The sequence below is a fragment of the Gadus macrocephalus genome, chromosome 14 (assembly GCF_031168955.1).
Source record: "Gadus macrocephalus chromosome 14, ASM3116895v1".
NCBI classification, from domain to species: domain Eukaryota; kingdom Metazoa; phylum Chordata; class Actinopteri; order Gadiformes; family Gadidae; genus Gadus; species Gadus macrocephalus.
In genome coordinates, this window is record NC_082395.1 from 6,750,170 (window position 1) to 6,769,788 (window position 19,619).

Sequence of the window (19,619 nt, forward strand, 5' to 3'; positions counted from 1 at the left end):
TTGGGTTTCAATGTACGTTCCATCACATTCCTACCTACCTACAATATGTGTACATGTGAATGACGTGTCCAAATGGACATGTTTTACTGGGAATTGTCTTTGTGGCTATATTATCTAACAGATTTATTTTTTAAGATTACTTAAAACATAACGACACACACAACAAAGTCATTCTGCAATCCAAGTCAATCTTTAAATCGTACACCCATAAGTCAATGAGTCAATTACAACACACACGTTTATAAATAGAAATTCATAAAATGTATAGCATATCCCATTCATAAACTGGTGGGTCCCACCCAACCAGTGCAGGAACACTGGAATATGGGACCTGCAGACTGGTGGTGGGACTTGGTGACTGAGATACAGTCCTCCACGGTTTGGTGGGCAGGACCGATAGGAGCAGAAAGAGCCCCGGAGAGAGAGAGAGAGAGAGAGAGAGAGAGAGAGAGAGAGAGAGAGAGGTCAGGTAGACTCCGGCCATGACAGCTGGCTTGGTGGAGTCGTGGTACACAGTCAGTGGTACAAATCGGATACGAGGCCTTACTCATTCACAATCATGTGGCTGGATGGAAGTTAACATTATCTGAAACAGTTGCTTTTGAATGGTTTGGTTGTTTTTTCCCACCATAAGATGAAATTCCTTATTAAAATTAATATTTCAGTATTGTTGCCGCAATGAGAAGAGTTTTAAGACTTTTTTTTTTACTGGTAGAAAACAGGAACATTGGAAGAACATGCTAGAAAAAAGATAAAACACAGATATCGGGGAAGACAAAGAAGAATAGTACAAGAAGAGTGGATAAAGTAGAAGGTGAGGAAGGCGAATGAAAAGAAAGTCTGATATGTTCGGCCTACCAGAGGGGTATCGGGAGAGGAGACTGGGAGAGCGGGAAGGGAAAAAACAGAGCAAAGAAAGTGTGAGGTTGTACTCATACTTTCAAAAGAGGGAGCAGAGGATAGAAGAGGAAGAACAAGGCCTGACAATGATGTCAGTGTGTTTTCCTGTTTTTCTAAAACTCGCTGTCCGACCGAGTTGACATAACGTTAATGACTAACAGACACTGATATGAACCACACGCACAGAAGCTGATGCAAACACACACACGAACACACACAGAAAAACACACACAAACTCACAGGATGTGTCTGGAACAGACAAGCTGCCATATCCTGCAGGACATGTCAGCTGGATGTGTCAACTTCCTGCAGTCTTTATGTGTGAGAGGGGGGAATGAAATATGTAGGGTGGCTTCGAATGTGCTTCTTGCAATGGGCTGTGTGACTTTGGCAGGGTTTCTTTCATTCATTTGAACTGGTTTGGAACCAAACAAGGAACCAATATTGACTTAAACAACCTGGCGATAGATGAAATCAACTGTTCTATGACTCTTTCTTATAGCTCATCTAAGCTAGCTATGTAATCAATCTTTATATTGTTTTTAGCAGAGTAAGTCTGATGGATACCCAACAGAGGTAGACTAAAATACATTTTAGGTTTGAATTCATTTCTGGGGCTGCTGTAAAGTGTGTGTGTGTGTGTGTGTGTGTAGGGCGGTGAGGTTCAATATAACCTGCTATTGTGGTTCGCTCTCTATCCGGCATTTACAGCAAGCCAACATATCCCCCAGAAACAGTGTACTATGTTGGTCTCACTACAGGTCTATCTGAACTCCTGTGGTTCCCTCTGCAGTCATTCGTCAAGTTTAAGAGGCAGGGTGACACAGGCTCTAACCCAGACATATAAAGCTGGACAAAGGTAGCATTGAGCTCAACAGCCAACGGACTACATGTTCCTCAGTTTGAATAGAGACTCCACATTGGGCCCTGGAAGCTTTGTACTAAGTGTAAAGTGAAGATACTTTTCTAGAATAGAAATAGACAACTCCCTTTAAAAAAAAAAAAGATTTAGGTGAAATCCCCAACCTCACACTCCCAACCTATACACTGCTTGTTTTAGCCCAGTCCATACCTCGATAGTATGGAACGGAAAGGGTCAGAGACTTTGACCCATAGACATCCATATTGTCAACACAATAGAACATCCTGATGGCCGATGGCTACAGAGCACGTATGTTAACGCACGAGTTTGGGAGCATACCATGCCATTTATAGTTATCAATGGCAATGCGACTCCTGTTGGGTTTCCATTGTAATGTAAAATAATAGCATGTCCTTAGGGATCAGCACAACTTACAGGACACCAGAACAGCAGCCAATGAGAGGCCACAAGTGAACAGGAAGTTCTGTCTACTCTCCTTGGTTGTATCTCTATTTGGACCATCTACAAGTATAAGCAAATCCAGACAAAGGTTTTGTCGCCATCTGCTGGCTATCTTGGTAAATACCAACGATATGTAAGTTGTCTGGGGGCCCGACATAATTCCCTCACCACACCAGGAGTTCGGGAACACCTCGACTGACATGTTATTGAGACACACAACATAGATATATTGATTACATATTGCAAATATTACATTAAAAATATTTATTGTATGGTGTTCAATTTGTATCTGAAATGTAGGCTTTTAGGCAGGCTGGGGCAAAGAGTTCATCAGCGAAAAGGATGAGGCTACTGTTGTGGTTGATAAGCCCACAGCGAATGGACTGACACTACATAGGGGAATCAGAGGCAACTTCAGGTTGAATGGAATTACTCCCATTACCAAAAAGTGTCAAATAAAGCTCAGGATTCCAAGCTATATTAGTTATGGCACAAAAAAGAGAAAGCAAACAATGAAAAGGCAGAAGAAAAATAAATCTAACCTCTTCAGTTTAAATGGTGATACTAAATTGAGTACATAATTAAGCAGAAAGGGACCGTAGCAATCTTATGTAAAAAATGTATTTGTATATGCACTTCCATACTGGTGATAAAAAGAGTATCCACCAAAATGTCACATTGAATCACAATTACAAAGAAAAGGCCTTTTTTCTTCAATTACAATTATTGAAAAAGTATATACAGCAAAAACAAAAAAAACGGGGTAATGTGTTGAGCACAAGAGTGAATTACACTAGACATTATGGTTCACATGGACCATCAACACATGAACATAAGAGTGCAGCAGTGCACACCGATACTCTGGTTGCTCCACTCAGAAATAACTTGGGTCGTCTCCACGACAACACATTTAACCACAGTCCCGAGTTACTGTGTCAAATGCATTGCAGCTAAGAAGAAAAAAGGAACCAACACAATGAAGATATATATTTCAGTGGAAGTCACCTTTACTTGAAACTAAACACGGGTTTTGGACTGCCAGGGGGGGGGAAGAGAGCGAGTAAAGGGATTTCTGTGATGCAGCAGCCCATTTTATGTTATTGTTAGTCTGTCCCTCCAGTGCTACAAGCCTGAATCTCACTGCTGATCAGCTGCCTAATGTGGGGGTTGGGGGGGGGACGTGTACCATCTGACAAAGTGCCAGGCTACAATGAGTAGAGCCACCAGAGAGTTGTCATACAAACGACTCCTCTGCAAGTTCGGAGTCCAGTTTCCAAACTAAAACTAGAGGGACGACAGCAGAGCTGGTGCCCAAGACCCCTCCACCCCCCTGGAGAAATCGACGTCCCCTCTCACAGGAATTGAGACTCTGGGGAGGAGACAGTGAGATTGAAATGGACAAATTTGAAAAGCACACAAGATGATTTTTTTTTTTTTTTGTGAGAGAGAGAGAGAGAGAGAGAGAGAGAGAGAGAGAGAGAGAGAGAGAGAGAGAGAGAGAGAGAGAGAGAGAGAGAGAGAGAGAGAGAGAGAGAGAGAGAGAGAGAGAGAGAGAGAGAGAGAGAGAGAGAGAGAGAGAGAGAGAGAGAGAGAGAGAGAGAGAGAGAGAGAGAGAGAGAGAGAGAGAGAGAGAGAGAAGCACTTTTATAACTGTAGGGTGATCGGCTCCTCTCTCACCCCTTCAAAATAACTCAAGTGCCAGGCCGGTAACTTGAAGGGGGGCCTTCGAATAAACAGTTCACATAGAACAGCTCTCATTTCGTCTCCGGGGAGACCGGAGCTTAAATCACATGGTAAGAAAAAAGAGAATAGCAATAATAATAATAATAATTTGACCCATGACCTCATTAACATTTAATCATAGGAGTGGAACGTGGGAATTTGGTTGGATGAGTGGGGGGGGGGGGGGGGGGGGGGAATTAGACCCTTGCCTGGCAAAGATTTTCGGGTTGTGGAAATTAGTCTCTAACATTTGTGGGGCAAACGCAGGCCAGCGGCTGCCCAGTTGCCGGGTGTTCGTTCAGTTACTCTTTGCCTTTTTGCTGTCATTCCCGTCCTTCCCGTTCTTCTCCAGCTCGGCCTCAGCCTCCTGCAGCTTCCTCTTCCTCGTGTCTTCCGATTGGTTGGGAGTGGAGGCGGGGTGGGGCCGGAACGAGATGATCATGCAGGTCATGTTGTCACACCCGGTGCCGTCTCCGGTGGTGTCCGGGGCCAAACATTGCCCCAAAAGCTACAGAGGGAAGAGACGGGCACGGTAAGAAATAAACAAAAACACATACAACGTACAATGCCTTTCAGAAATACACTTCCTGATGGTCAATGTATATTCCAAAGATTTACTGTCCAATCTATTCGTCCATCGTCACAGAAAAATGCAGCAAAGGAAGTGTCTGCATTCGGCACATAAAGGATGACTCTTTGACACGGGACGCGTACCTCTTCCACTATGTTAGAGAGGGGCCGGACTTTGCCGGCCTGGTCCGGTTTGATCCGTGCGCTGACGAAGTCCACCACCTCCTGGCTGCTCAGCACATTCCTGCACGCACACCGGACACACCTTCACTAACAGCGACTCAGAGAAGACGAGAAGACGACGATGTGTTTGGGACGGACATCGTGTCATCATGGCAACCACCACTCACCAGATGCCGTCGCAAGCGATGACCATGAAGTCGTGGTCGTCGTGGAGCGTCAGGACTTTGACGTCGGGCATGCAGGAGATCATCTGCTCCTCTGGCGGCAGGTTCTTGTTCCTCTTGTAGAAGTGGTCACCTGGAAAGGGGAAGGGTAAAGGTTGAGTAAAGGTTGAGAAATGGTTCCCATTAACGTATTACAAACACTGTGAAATGTTTGAATTTCTTGAATTAGAAAAGGCTGAGTGATTATTAGGAGGGTGATTTGCAGTGAGGGTAGAGCGCGAGGACGTGCAGGCAGTTTTTCCCCACCCAATTGGACTACTTTTAAACGTTAGGCTTGAAAAATTCGCATTAGGCGAGTACATACAATTTAATCTGTCAAAAAAATGGTGGATTATTATAATTCTTTCTAGAAACATCACTCAATACCATTCCCTTCATAAGGCATACAGTTTGTGCAGCTAGTATCACTTTTACTTCAGCTACTACTACTACCACCACCACCACCACCACCAGCTCAGCTACCACCACCACCACCACCACCAGCTCAGCTACCACCACCACCACCACCACCACCACCACCACCAGCTCAGCTACCACCACCACCACCACCACCAGCTCAGCTACCACCACCACCACCACCACCACCACCACCACCACCACCACCACCACCACCACCACCAGCTCAGCTACCACCACCACCACCACCACCAGCTCAGCTACCACCACCACCACCACCACCACCACCACCACCACCACCACCAGCTCAGCTACCACCACAACCACGACTATCTACACACTTCATTACAGTTTAGCTTCCAGCTTTTTTTAACAATGTATTTCAGCACATGCTTCTTCATATAATGCAACTCAGCATGTCAGTTTTCGTTTCGCAATACATTTGCGATCTCAGATTTTTCAGCAATGCTGGGCAAAACATTTGACCTTTCATATTATTCAGTTCAATTCCTTTTACATTTCTGCATTTTTGGCAATGCTTTGCGCTTTTCCTTCAGCTGTCACTTTATTTGTTTCAAACCATTTAATATATATATATATTTTTTTTATAAATGGTGTGCATGTTTACGTTGTTTAATCTATTGAGACTTTTGAACTCTGTTCAAATCCCTTCATTTGATTTAAGCCATTTAAAGTTTCTTTATGTCTTAATCTATTTGGCTTTATTCAAACATATTTTCAACCTCACTTTGTTCTACAGCACTCACCGCATTATCTGCAGGAAATGCATTTCCTAGTTCAATAAAACATCCTCAATTTCATAAAGATTTTATACAAATATGAAATTAATTCAACTGCTTGTGAATTGTGTGATTCAAGTCTTCTGAGTGCCCGATGTTTCAGACATTGTCACTTTTCAGAAGCTGGCTTTGAAACTACTGGATAATGTGACCTCTGTAGAACACACACACACACACACACACACACACACACACACACACACACACACACACACACGACTGTACCGATGGCTCTCGACAGGTTCAGTCCCCCGTTCACCCTGCCGTCCATGGTCACCTTGCCCCCGGCGTTTTTGATGCGAGCCAACTCCAGCTCATCCTCTGGTTTGTGGTCGTATGACATGTCGACCGCCTTGCCTGCGCAGAACGCACACATGAAGGGTTAAATCCTGCCTCTTAATGTTGACTGATACGATAAAAACATTGCCCTTCATCTCTCCATTCATCATCTAGCATAAATGGTATTAGCATCGTACGGGTTGGTCCCTCATGAAATATAGCTGGTGAAAGCAAGACCCTTGATAAATATACATACTGCATGCTACCCTTTTAGTTTATTCTTCCCAATGGAACCAAGTCTCAGCAGTACGCCAATTAAAACCAAACCGTCCTCCAAAGTCTTCTAACTAATTGACATCACTGGTGTGGGGGTTTCTTGCTTACCGCTCTCAGACACCACACAGCGCGAGTCCCCAGCGTTGGCCACAATCAGCTGCTTCCCACGGATCAGAGCAACCACCGCTGTGGTTCCACTGTCTGAGCCGGGCTGCGTCCACACACACACACACACACACACACACACACACACACACACACACACACACACACACACACACACACACACACACACACACACACACACACACACACACACACACACACACACACACACACACACACACACACACACACACACACACACACACACACCTTGAATACCAATTTTGAAGGAGTCACAATGAGGTGTACACTACTGAAAAGTGTGTGATTCATCATGAGACGGAGACAACATTTTCTATACTATGAAGTCATTCAAGCAAAAAAAAAAAAACAGAAAGTGGATTTAGATCCATATTGAAAGACATGTTTCGCTCACCTCCTCTTTGCCATCCATCCCCGGTAGACACATTTCTTCCTCTTCCTCCTCATCCTCTGAATCCTCCTCTCCTTCATCTGTGTCCTCCTCTTCCTCCATTTCACTGCTGTCACCGTCCTCCTCCTCACTGCCCTCCTGATATAAAATAAAAAAAAAATAGCACATCGTTGACCGCGAACCTCTGCCACCATCCGTTAAGAAGGTGGTGAAAGTCTGTTTTAATAGTTGGCTAATGTTTAACTTATTCCAAACCGTGTCGGGATTACATTAGGAGAAGGCTTTGGGAGGAAGACCCCTGGACCTGCCCGACTATGGCTGAACGATTTCGTATAATAAACTAATTGCAATTATTTCGACCAATATTGCGGTTTAGTATGTGATTTTTCTTATTATTTTTAAAGTTTCTTAGGTACTGTATTATTCACTAAACAAGCAATACATCATTCTATAGTATGACCAACACAACATTGGAAGCAGTCCACATATAAACTGCTCTTTCCCTTAGGCCAGGCCTATGTGTTGAGATGAATTGATATTATAACATCTCTATTTAGCTATTGAATTGTAGGAAAAATAAATACAAATTAGGGGAGTACGTTATAAAAAGTACACCAGTGTGAATTGGCGCTATGGTATGGATTACCGGCGTGACCGGTAGACAGTGTTGTGTGTAACGCGTTACAAAGTAAGCAACGCCTTAATAAAATAACGTAACTACCTTCTCATGTAAAAAGTAAAGACGAAACGTAGTTCCTTTTTCAATTCGGCTCAACGTTACTTTTCCCAGGGACAGATTTGACAGCAATACTGCCTTCTCAGGCAGAATGCTATTGCGCAAGTATGCAGCTGCGCTCGCTGCGCGCCTCTCATTCCACACCATGCGAGACAGAAGCCGGTAGCGAGAAGCTGGGATTTTTTCGAAAGCCAGTCCTTACGACAAAAAAATAACAATAACAAACGCCTTCACTGTTTACCTGTGTATGGACAAGGTTCCCTTTCAAAATGTCGATAGAAAGGGCTTTAAAGAGATGGTCAAAACATCTCTTTAAAGCCCTCTTTAAAGATCCCAGGTACGCGTTACCTGCCCCCACACACCATACTATTAAACGTTTGCTTTTTCCAGAGATGGAAGTAGCTTGAAAAAAGATTTTCAATTTTTTTATGCATTTTAGGTGCCTAACCATTTACACCTTCAGAAGCAGTTATAATCGAAATTAGAAGATAAAATGAATATACCGTGATATAATACCGTTACCGTCTATGCCTCAAATCATGCCATGATACACACTTTAGTCCATACCGTACAGCCCCAATACAAATCTTACTGATCTCCAGTCAGTAACAAAAAAAATGACCATGTGACCAGGTTCGATGCCGGGTTTGAATCCGATCCATCGTTCGGCCATGCCGCAGCGCCCTCACCTCGTCGTCGCTGTCCTCCTCGTCCTCCTCTCCCTCCTCTGACTCCTCGCTGTCCTCAAAGAAGCGAGAGCGGCCGTCTGCCACGGCGGCGCTGGAGGAGCAGGACGGCCCGGCGCAGCCCTCCGCCTTCCCCGCCTTCTCGCCTCCGCCGCCTCCCCCCGCCTTGCCGCCTTCGGCCGCCACTGAGGGGGGGGTGGGGATGGAAAAAGCGTGAGAAGAAAAGCGTCGCCTTGATATCGTTTTTGGGCCAGAGCTTGACAACCTCCTTCATCACGATCCTCAATTTAAAAAGTACATCTCTTGAGGCTTTACTGGGGAACTTATTTGGGGGGGGGGAGCTTTGCCCTACCTGAGGAGGATCCGCCCTCGTCCCCGCCTGCCCCTCTGGTGGCTTTGCGGCAGGCCCTCAGCTTGGAGAACCCTGTGCCCCCTGCCTCTTCAGACTTGGCGCTCCCGTTGCTCCCCTGGTCCGTGGCCTCTCCGTTCACCTCCGGCTCCTCGCCCGCCGCTCCAGGCTCGGCCTTCTCCCCCGGGGCCCCGGAGTGAGGACAACCCGCCTTCTTGGCTGCGGCGCTGGGGGGGACGAGGCACGGCAAGAGGCTGTAACGTCGGCCCAGCCGCGCAACACTTGATAGGGCAGAAACTAGACCTGGCCGCCTTATCAGGGCTCATGGTGGGGGACGATATGACCTATCAGGGCTCATGGTGGGGGACGATATGACCTATCAGGGCTCATGGTGGGGGACGATATGACCTATCAGGGCTCATGGTAGGGGACGATATGACCTATCAGGGCTCATGGTAGGGACCAGAGATGGAACAAAGTCACTGTTTGGCAAGTCCCAAGTAAGTCCCAAGTCTTAGCAGTCAAGTCCGAGTCGAGTCCCAAGTCAAGACAGGGAAACCCTATATTAACATGTGACTGCATACAAATGTGTCCACAGACATGGAGACTAATGCATGATAGTAAGCATTATTGTCCCTTAACACTTATATTCAGAAACAACACTGCCTCAAAAGGCTACAAGTGTGAGGATTTGTCAATTTTTTTGTTTTTTAGTGTCAGAGGCTGGCCAGACGGCTTCAATGGGACCAACTGAAGACGCAGCCAATATGAAACTAAAACTGTTATTCTGAATAAAGTATAAATGATATCGAAATTTCGTTTTGATATTATTGAAGATACAAGTGATGATTTGTCTTCGCTCGCTGTTTGTTTTTTCATCTTCACGGAAGTGAATGCGTCTTGGGTGTCTAGCCTTCCTGGCGGGAAATATGTTAGATATCTAAAACAATAAATGTTTTAGACTCAAGACATGTCGAGTAATTACAAGTCAAAGACCGAGTCAAGTCTCAAGGCAATAGCAGTCAAGTCTAAGTCGAGTCGCAAGTCATGGGTGATTTTGTCAAGTCGAGTCTGAAGTCATAAAAATCATGACTCGATTCTGACTCGAGTCCAAGTCATGTGAATCGAGTCCACATCTCTGGTAGGGACGATATGACCTATCAGGGCTCATGGTAGGGGACGATATGACCCATCAGGGCTCATGGTGGGGGACGATATGACCTATCAGAGCTAATGGTAGGGGACGATATGACCTTTCAGAGATCATGGTAGGGGGCGATATGACCCATCAGGGCTCATGGTAGGGGACGATATGACCTATCAGAGCTAATGGTAGGGGACTATAAGACCCATCAGAGCTAATGGTAGGGGACGATATGACCCATCAGAGCTCATGGTAGGGGGCGATATGACCCATCAGGGCTCATGGTAGGGGGCGATATGACCCATCAGGGCTCATGGTAGGGGACGATATGACCTATCAGAGCTCATGGTAGGGGATGATATGACCCATCAGAGCTCATGGTAGGGGGCGATATGACCCATCAGGGCTCATGGTAGGGGGCGATATGACCCATCAGGGCTCATGGTAGGGGGCGATATGACCCATCAGGGCTCATGGTAGGGGGCGATAGGGCCGCCATATCAGGGCTCAGGGTTTGGGATAACATGGCCGCCCCATCAGATGGCATGCTACACGATGTCTCACCTGAGAGCGGCGGCATGCTTCACAGCGTTGAGGTTCTGCCCGTAGCGCACCAGCAGCTCGTCGATGGTCATGGTGGCCTCCTCGTGGAGCAGCGCCGCCTCCTCGTTGTCCACTAAGAGAAGGACAACACCATGGGCCACCAGCTCATTCAGACGCAGAGTGGATGATGATGATGATGATAATAATAAGACGATATTTTAGGGCGCCTTTCTCAAGATTAGGAAAAACTTTATTTATCCCAAGATGAGCAATTTCGCCTTACAGTTAAGACAAGCAAATTACAATTTTAAAACAGGCAAATATAGTTAAAACAAACACATTTAGTTAATAAACAATGGAACATATTCATTAAATTGGCAGGTAGGTGGAGTTAGGTGGGAAAGTTCAGTTGGATGATAATAATATACATTTAAAAGGGGGCAGGGCACGGTGTGCTTGCCAAGGGGTTTGACTCTGAGCTGAACGGGTCCACAGCCCACCTCTTAGAGCAAGATGCCTAGCCCACTGAGCGACGTTGGGTAAAAGATGGCTAAATTACACAAAGTATAAAAACAGCCCCATAGAGCGCCCTACATGGCCAGCTGGACAAGAGAGGTGGACTGGGCCCTGGCCGTCACAGCTGGACTCTACTACAGACAGACGGCTCCACTTACGGTCGTCCTCCTCTGCCAGCTTCTCGGCGGGGGGCTCATCGGTGGGCCGCCCGGCGATCTGCACCAGCTCCTTGATCACCTCTTCGGAGGTCATTCTTCCGTCTATGAACAGGAACGCCTCCTCCAGGGCCTGGCGAGAACACACAGGAGACGTGAAGAACAGGGCCACCACACATTGGTAGGCAAGCACCGAGTGAGTCCGCAGGTCGGGGTGTTCGACTCGCAGCAGGTGCCTGCCCACCGTGATGAAGTCCGTAGGCAAGGTGCCCGAGTCCTACACCCGCTTGCTGTTAGAGACATGCATCTAAAGGCAAAAATCATCTGCGGGTGCTTTGGCTCAATAATCATTTGTGTTGGAAAACAATGCTCAGAACAACGGCCGAAATACATTTGAGATTTGGGCAGGATTGCAAGGCCTTCCTTATTCTGCACCATGTGACTCAATTGGCCATCGACTCCATTAACGGTTCAACCTTCTGACTGATGAGTTACTGTACAAATATCTATACTTCAAAAATCCAAAACACATCAGAACGTTTTTTTTTTACCTTCTGCAGTTTGCCATCTTTGTAGTTTTTCTGCTCCTTGATGATATCAGGGAGGTACTTTGAGCAGTAAAGAGCCACCTCTTCACCTAGTTGGGGAGTAGGCAAACTATTCAGAAAATACTTTTCCAAATTTATATTGAGAGAAATGCCCATGCAGTCAAAATCCAACAAAATATCATACCTTAAATACCAATAGATAGAATAGTCCTTTCATTCAATGAAATAGTCATTCATTCATCTACATATCTCTGTGTGTGTGTGTGTGTGTGTGTGTGTGTGTGTGTTACCTCCATGGCCGTCATACACTGCAAACATGGCTGTTTCACTGTCAAGCTCTGGGATGCAGTTATGAGCATCCTAGCAACAGGAGAAGAAAACATAAATAATATAAGCAATGTTCCTAGAAAATACATCATCTTAGATACGATACGTAAATCACTGCATATGTAGCTCATTACTAAACATACATTGTTTAGTAAATAATTCTAGCGATGCACACAGAGCCTAATTCCAGGTATTCAGGGAGCCAAACTTAACGCTCAACCCTAAAAATCACGACACTTCGAAAAGGAAATCAATTATCGATCGATCCACAAACACATTGCATCTCCTCACCTCCATGGAGACGCGCCATCCCTGCATAGCAGAGAACCCGTAGCTCATGCCGCTGTTGCCGCCATCGGAAGAGGTCTTTGTCGTGTTTGGTTGCGACAGATATGCCCCCATGGTGGTCGGCTTCTATGGCTTTCTACCTTGACAAGAGATCACAGTTAGAATGCTGCGCCTTTATGTTACGTACGGCTTAGTTTGACCGTCTACGCAAACGTTGCCCAGCTAACGTTAGAAGCATTTAATTATACGGATTCTTGCTAGCCAGTTTAGCCAGGAAAGGTAGCTGGTAGGCTAACATTAGCAGGATAACAACAAAGTGGACAGCGGCTTGCTAATGCAAACATGCTAGCTATGACAACCCGGCTAAAGTTCCGTAACCTGTGCCCCACATATAACCCTCTACGCATTTCTCAAACCCAAATCGACGATAACTAGGATGTGACGATAGACAGTTATCCATCAAGCCACCACATATAACAGTGTGTACAATAGAAGGTTTTACATAGGATTCCTACACGTGTAGCGGCAGTGGATATCAACAGTCCTTTCACTGAGAAGCCGGAGCCGTAGAGGAAGTTTTGGCTACGCGCAAGCTCAGTCTTTTCAAAGAAAAGGAGCTAGTGCGCATGTCCAGAGCGCCAGGCATTCGAGCGAGCGCGGGAAGTCATGGAGGGCAGCGGTTGTGACGGGGTCGGCGTTACTGCCTTGGATATACTCTCTCCCTCGACTCTAAAGCTATACGAGGCACAGTTTTTTGGCTTCACGCCGCAGACATGCATGTTTCGAATATACAGCGCCTTTCAAGATTGCCTATGCGGGATCTTACTTGTTGTGGAGAAGGTGTGCGTAAGAAAGCTGAAAAAACGTGATAAAACGCAGGACGAGGACCTGCTACAATCGAAGGCCCGGGAGTGCAGCCAAGAGCTGTACGAGTTTCTGGAACAACGCTTTCAGAGTTTTTCCAAGCGTATGGACGCACTTTTGGTTGACAAATGCTTCTCCATACCACCAAACGTTCTCCTTCCCGGTGACAAGCCACACCGAAAGTCCCCTAGAGATGTTACGGTAAGAGTCAGGGGTCGTTGGATATGCTTAAAGTCAGTTCATTAGGCATATAACTTTAACTTTGTTTGCGTTCTGTCTTGCGAATTTAGCGTCAGACGCGTGCTGAATCTGATAATGCTCTGCACATAAACAACACAGCATCACACAATGATGACCGATCACTCGGGAACAATTCTGAAAACCCAATAAGGTCTACATATTACAGCCAATGTTGTATTTGTTGGCCTCTTATTTGCTTCCTTTGTTTTGTCACCATGTTTACATTATGTTCTCAAACTACCCTGTCACGGAAACCTTGCTGGGTTGTATTTCCGCCCTTCCAGGAGTTGATGCGGGTGGAGTCCTCACTCGCCGCTCTGCAGAGCGCCCACCAGGCGGAGCTGTGTGCCCGACAGGAGCTGCTCGCTGAGCTGGAGGAGCAGAGGGAGGTGCGTATGGCGAGCCGATTTGACATAAATTCGCTAGACTGGATATGTGTTTCAGATATCTGCAATTCAGTTTCGCCTAGTCAAAACTAACATTTCGGATATCCGCAACTACATTCCTCCTATCCACAATTGTCATTTCAGATATCCACAAAGACATTCCTCCTAGGATAAATGACGTCATTTTCGCCATTCATGTCTATGGGGTTTCTCATTGCAGATATCTACAATTCAGTTGCGGATATCCACTTTGTAAATTACGGACATCTGCAACTGAATTGTAGATATCTGTAATTCCAGTTTGAGATATCTACAATTTGATGCTGACTAGTCATATTTCCAGTTCAAGATATATTTAATTCACCTCAATTCAAGATTTCTACATGTCCCTTTTCAGATATCTTAAATTAAGTTTTGACTAGGCGAAATGACGTTGTAGATATCTCTAACTGGAGTTACGACTAGTCAAAATGACGTTGTAGATATCTCAAACTGGAGTTAGGGATTGTCATAATTTAAATGTAGATATCTATTATCAAGTTATCGATATCTTGAAAGGAATCTTGATTAGAGATATCTAAAATTGTAGATATCTGTAACTTTCATTCCGCCTAGTCAAAATCTAATTACCGATATCTTGAATTTGAGTTTCGACCAGTCACAATTACGTTACAGATATCTTGAATGAAAATTCCAACTATTCAAAATGTAATTACGACTAGTCAGAAAGAAGTTGTGGATATCTACAATGTTAATTCTGGATAGTCAAACTTAGTTAATAAATGACAATTCGGCTGGCCATAGGTGCGAGAACAGCTGGATGGGATCTTGAGGTGGGTCGGAGAGCTTCAGACAGCGTGGCTGAAGGAGGGGCTGGGCAGCTTCAACGAAAACTTCCCCCAGGTGATGGAGTCCGTGAAGAAGTTGCAAGTCAACGTAGCAGAGATATGCGACAAGAGGCCTAAAGAACCAGATTCTTAGAAGTCAGTGGTTCGTGGAGGATGAAGTTGCTTCTTTATTTTTTTTGTATGTAATTTGGTAACTTCCTTTGTCCTATAAACTAGGAAGATAAATATTTTGACCCGCACATTCCTTTCCTCTCACATCCTCTTCAGATAGAAAAGTGTACGTTTTTTAAATGACTGTTCTGCATTTAAGTTTCTCCTAGGCTTGTTATTTATTTACTTACTTCATAATTGATACTTTTAGGATTGTAAAGATGCTTAATCTAGAAGAAAATGTTTATTTAAAACTTTGTGGACAAATAAAACATTCAACAATGTAATGACACTGACTGGATCCATAAATTCATAAATTGTGTGGAAGGAAAGGACTACCACATTTATTTACCACCAGATTCCATGATCTTTATTTCACAAGAAATAAACACATTTGCGCATGCTTCTGTACTCTACTGTTCTATTCGTTCAGTGGAAATAGAATGTTTGGGATTGGAACATCACATTCAAAAGTACCCATTTCAATATGCCGCACCAAGTAATCTTTAGGCACACCCAGCGCGGCTTACGGTTTGGTGCCTTTGGAGTTTTCCGACGTCCAGATTTTCTCCCCGTCTTTCGTGATCTCCAGGAATCCAGCGTCTGTCAGGGTCAGTCGCATCCTCTGCGAGACTTCCTTGTTTTTGGTTTCAGTGTTCCAAACTATGCTCTTCTTCTGTGTGACCATCACAAGGTTGCCATCGTCTTGCAGAACGAGTCGCACACCGGTGGTCTGGGCGGTGTCGGTGTGCCAGAGGGCAGTGGTGCCGTAGATCACCAGGTTGCTATCAATCTGGGAAGTAGAAGAATCCAGTGTTACATTTTTAAATGGTCATTACTTCCGAACACAATTGTTTACAATAGATATATTTCTAAAAAAATATTAACATTGTTAACTTAAAACACAACCAGTCGGTTCCATTTTGATTGATACATTTTCATAACTCAACTGTCAAGATACCTTTCAGATGAGGTATGCAAGTAGGTCAATCAAAACAGAACAGACTGGTTGTGTTTTCAATGTTCCTTTATTTTTTACTGTGCATTTTTTTCTTACTAGCTTCTGTTTTGATTAGGCTATCAAATGTGACATTTTAATATGTGAAGTTAAATTGTAGGCGTTATTCTGTTCTATCTATTACATTCTGAACTACTATAGGTCAGGTAGACAAAACACCGAAAAAAATGAAATAGTGTAAACATTTCCTACCTGAAAGACTGCTCTGTATTGACCGTTTAAGCTTTTGAGAAATTCTCCATGGAGGATCTCTTCATTCGTGGAGATGGAGTTCTTGTTCATTTTTCAGAGTGGGAAAAGACGAACTGCTGGCAGCAACATAAAAATTATTAGGCTAAAATTATCATTCCAAACACTAATTAAACACTAGTCCTAAATGTACATAGGCAATTATGCCCAATACGAACTATGTTTCTGAACTTCCATTATAATGTATAGGCCTACCTCGCAATATTTACTAATGGGTAAACCCGACTTCATTTGACATTTGCATCATAACTCGACTTTTGTAGGAACTTACGCAAAGCGGTGGCAACAGACAAGCTCAGCAGCGACGGAAGAGACGCCCAGCTCGATATCGGTACAAACTTTGAGTGAGGCAGTCGGTTACTGCGCTTCGTTGTCAAACACAGCTCACACGTGACGTGTCTTGCGCATTTCCACCGGAGGGTGGAACCATTGCAACACATCAGAATGTCTTGAAAATTACTGGGTCACACCATGGGGTCGTGTACTATAACTCTGATGTGGAACTGGTCTATGATAACAGGCTGTTTCCTTTTAAATGTAATCCAAAATAATATGTTATATATCTCATGTTAATCTTTGGTGGGCTTTTAATTTGAAACTACACATCAGAATGTCTTGAAAATTACTGGGTTACACTGGGGTCGTGTACTATAATTCTGATTTGGAATTAGTATATGATAAGAGGGCGTTTCCATTTAAATGTAATCCCAAATCATATGTAATATGTCTCATGTTAATTTTTGGTGGGCTTTAAATCTGAAACTACACATCAGCATGTCTTGAAATTTACAGGGTCACACTATTGGCTCGAGTACTATAACTCTAATGTGGAATTAGTCCATGATAACAGGGCATTTCCATGTAAACGTAGGCTACTGATGTATGATAACAGGGCGTTATCGGCCAGGCACAAAGTTATATTTAGAGTTATTGCAGTTTCTGGATTTATGGCCTGAAGCGTTATCTCTGCTAGGGGGTCATCCTGTTCCCCCGGTCCTATGTTCCCTGGGTGCGAAGGGTTAGGATCAGGTTTAGGGTTAACCCTAAACCTAACCCTAACCAATAGGAGGAGAGCCATTCTAACCCGGGTCCTATGTATTTTTCGTAGGATTGTAGGGGCAAGTCCCCCCGTTTTTTCGCCTCTGATTCGCCTTTGATTGGTTAGAATGTCTCTCCTCCGATTGGTTATGGTTAGGGTGAGGGTTAACCCTCACCCTAACCCTAACCATAACCTTAAACCTGACCCTAACCCTTTGCTCCCGGGGAACATAGGGGTGACCCCGCAGTGTCAACCCGCTGCAAGTTGCGATGTGATTAATACATGTATTGTGTGCCCCGTCTTGTGAAACAATTTTACCAGCTCCTTTGATCGCATTGCTTAGTGCAAGGTACTTTCTAATCCCACATGGTTGGGCGTTTAATATTTTCAACCTTTCAAATTGTAGACAAGCTCTGGGGCAAGACTTATAGAACGTATCAACTTCTTCCCTGGTAAAGGGAGGAACAGGCTGTGGCCATCGATTATCAAGTGTAAAACGCTTTCAGTAACACGATTTCGTCTCATCATGGTGTACTGAGGATGCGCCATTAAATCTCCTCTTGATTTCAACGCCACGTGTACCATCTCCAGGAATCCCTTTTCAAGGGACATATGTGTGGGGATTGCACACGACTCTTCCTCCGAAGTCCACATTTCCTGTGAACAGGCTACACATGTTCAGCTCGGTAATTAATTAAAACGGGTCCTGTGCTTACGCTTGAAGTTTCTCTTTGAGTGTAGCTCTCCTGCTTTTGAATGATGCTGGTACTTCAACGTTGGCTTTATCTGCTAATTCACAGTATCTGTGAAGAAGATGCAAAGATCCCACTGCACATATGTCGTTGAGCTGTTGCAGCATTGTGGTTGACCTGCTAGGTTCACAACTTTGCCTGGAAGTCTGCCCTCTTCTTTGTAATCTGCCAATGAGAATCATACATTGTCAAATTTTCGGAAAAGCACAAGATTCGACAAAATTGCCCCGGAATATATATGATAAAGAGAGCTTTCGGTTTCTTAGGTTTGTATATAACATTTTCTTAACAATGTTCATTACAGTGTTATCATAATACAGGTTTTAGAATATTGCAAATAGTTCAACAAAACACATCATCTGTTTGTCACGCACACACGCTCTGTGTGTGTGTGTGTGTGTGTGTGTGTGTGTGTGTGTGTGTGTGTGTGTGTGTGTGTGTGTGTGTGTGTGTGTGTGTGTGTGCGTGCCTGCCAGCGTGTTTATCGCTTTTGTAATGTTTACAGGCCATGCTTTTTCAATGACTGCATGACTCATGCCTTCCTCTTTCTCTTTCGGCAGATGAGACATTCTTCTATAGGTTACTGAAATAGCTTGAGACTTCCTTTTTCAGCCTATAGCCCAATGTCACCGCTGATTCCAGTTACTAATAGTGTTGGCCACAATTAGAGAAACATTTTGTTGAAAAGTTTGTGTTATGCCCCTGTGCTGGAAATACGGGAGACAAACGCGACAACCAGAGACATTGGAGTCAGAGGAGATGCGACTATCTCTATAGCAAGCCAGGAGACAGTTGTATTCTCAACTACCGCTGTGGCTGAACTAGTTGTTCGGGGTGACTGGACACACCAATAAAGAGAAGTAGGGAGGAGGGCAAGGTAGTCATCTATCTTAAAGAGATGGAGAAAAGAGAGAGAAGGAGAGAATGTTAGGTACCTGATGTTTGAGTTCCTGTTTTTTCGGCATATGGTGCTTTTATTTACATTTTGTAGGTTAGTTAGTGGTGTCATGGGCTCTTCTGTTTGTTTTGGAATCAAGCCATCTGTCTGCGATTGGATCCTTTTCTACTGAAAGCCTAACAGAGAAGCTGGACACGAGATTGTGGTAGGGAAAGGGACCATATAAGGGAAGAGGAGGCCAAGGGGATAGAGGAGAAGGCCAGGAAGGGAGAGGAGAAGAGGATGAGGCAGGGGAAGTGACCAGAGAGGAGAAGAGGAGAGAGGAAGAATTTAGAGAAAGAGAGGAGATGCGGGCAAAAATATTTTTGGCATAAGCCTTTTTAGTCTAATAAATGTTTCTCTATTGTGTTTGCTCTAATACATGTCTTCCCTCTACAGGGCAAGTGGGCCATAGAGGAAAGTACCTGAATGCATTGCCATTTGGCTGGGAAACAAATGCATTGCCATTTGGCTAGGAAAGCATACCGTTTCTAGACCTTGCTTGTCTTGTTTGCCTGACTCTCCTGAAATCTCCTCTTTGCAACAATAATCTAGATCTTTAATCTTTAATCTTGATCTTTACTTCCAAGTCACAGGTGAAACTGGGACAAAGTAATTGATGGATTAAACAG

General features: G+C 44.5%; 4 protein-coding genes across 8 annotated transcripts in view; 2 read left to right on the forward strand and 2 right to left on the reverse strand.

Moving 5' to 3' along the window:
* phf10 (PHD finger protein 10) overlaps positions 1 to 19,619 on the forward strand; it is a 91,604-nt gene that overhangs the window by 37,673 nt on the left and 34,312 nt on the right. The gene's annotated exons all lie outside the window — the stretch shown is intronic.
* ppm1g (protein phosphatase, Mg2+/Mn2+ dependent, 1G) lies at positions 4,064 to 13,152 on the reverse strand. 4 transcript variants are annotated; one of them, XM_060071826.1, is made up of 14 exons: positions 13,020 to 13,152; positions 12,508 to 12,640; positions 12,180 to 12,249; positions 11,893 to 11,978; positions 11,345 to 11,474; positions 10,692 to 10,803; positions 8,987 to 9,210; positions 8,638 to 8,819; positions 7,216 to 7,350; positions 6,783 to 6,885; positions 6,345 to 6,476; positions 4,867 to 4,996; positions 4,661 to 4,760; positions 4,064 to 4,454 (listed from the first exon to the last, which is right to left on the reverse strand). In XM_060071826.1, exons 2-14 carry the CDS (start codon positions 12,616 to 12,618, stop codon positions 4,245 to 4,247), a joined length of 1,725 nt encoding a protein of 574 aa, XP_059927809.1. In that variant the 5' UTR covers positions 12,619 to 12,640; positions 13,020 to 13,152; the 3' UTR covers positions 4,064 to 4,244. The 4 variants fall into 4 exon arrangements, with proteins under 4 accessions (XP_059927809.1, XP_059927810.1, XP_059927811.1 ...); XM_060071827.1 differs by having other exon boundaries at positions 13,007 to 13,109; XM_060071828.1 differs by having other exon boundaries at positions 12,508 to 12,644; positions 13,020 to 13,108.
* mis12 (MIS12 kinetochore complex component) lies at positions 13,068 to 15,284 on the forward strand. Its single transcript, XM_060071852.1, has 3 exons — positions 13,068 to 13,569; positions 13,893 to 13,997; positions 14,799 to 15,284. Exons 1-3 carry the CDS (start codon positions 13,171 to 13,173, stop codon positions 14,973 to 14,975), a joined length of 681 nt encoding a protein of 226 aa, XP_059927835.1. The 5' UTR covers positions 13,068 to 13,170; the 3' UTR covers positions 14,976 to 15,284.
* On the reverse strand, positions 15,222 to 16,678 carry LOC132472305 (B-type lectin plumieribetin-like). Of its 2 annotated transcripts, none has more exons than XM_060071857.1 (3): positions 16,531 to 16,678; positions 16,203 to 16,315; positions 15,222 to 15,785 (listed from the first exon to the last, which is right to left on the reverse strand). In XM_060071857.1, the coding sequence occupies exons 2-3, from the start codon at positions 16,290 to 16,292 to the stop codon at positions 15,519 to 15,521; spliced, it is 357 nt and encodes a 118-aa protein (XP_059927840.1). In that variant the 5' UTR covers positions 16,293 to 16,315; positions 16,531 to 16,678; the 3' UTR covers positions 15,222 to 15,518. The 2 variants fall into 2 exon arrangements, with proteins under 2 accessions (XP_059927840.1, XP_059927841.1); XM_060071858.1 differs by having other exon boundaries at positions 16,203 to 16,318; positions 16,531 to 16,652.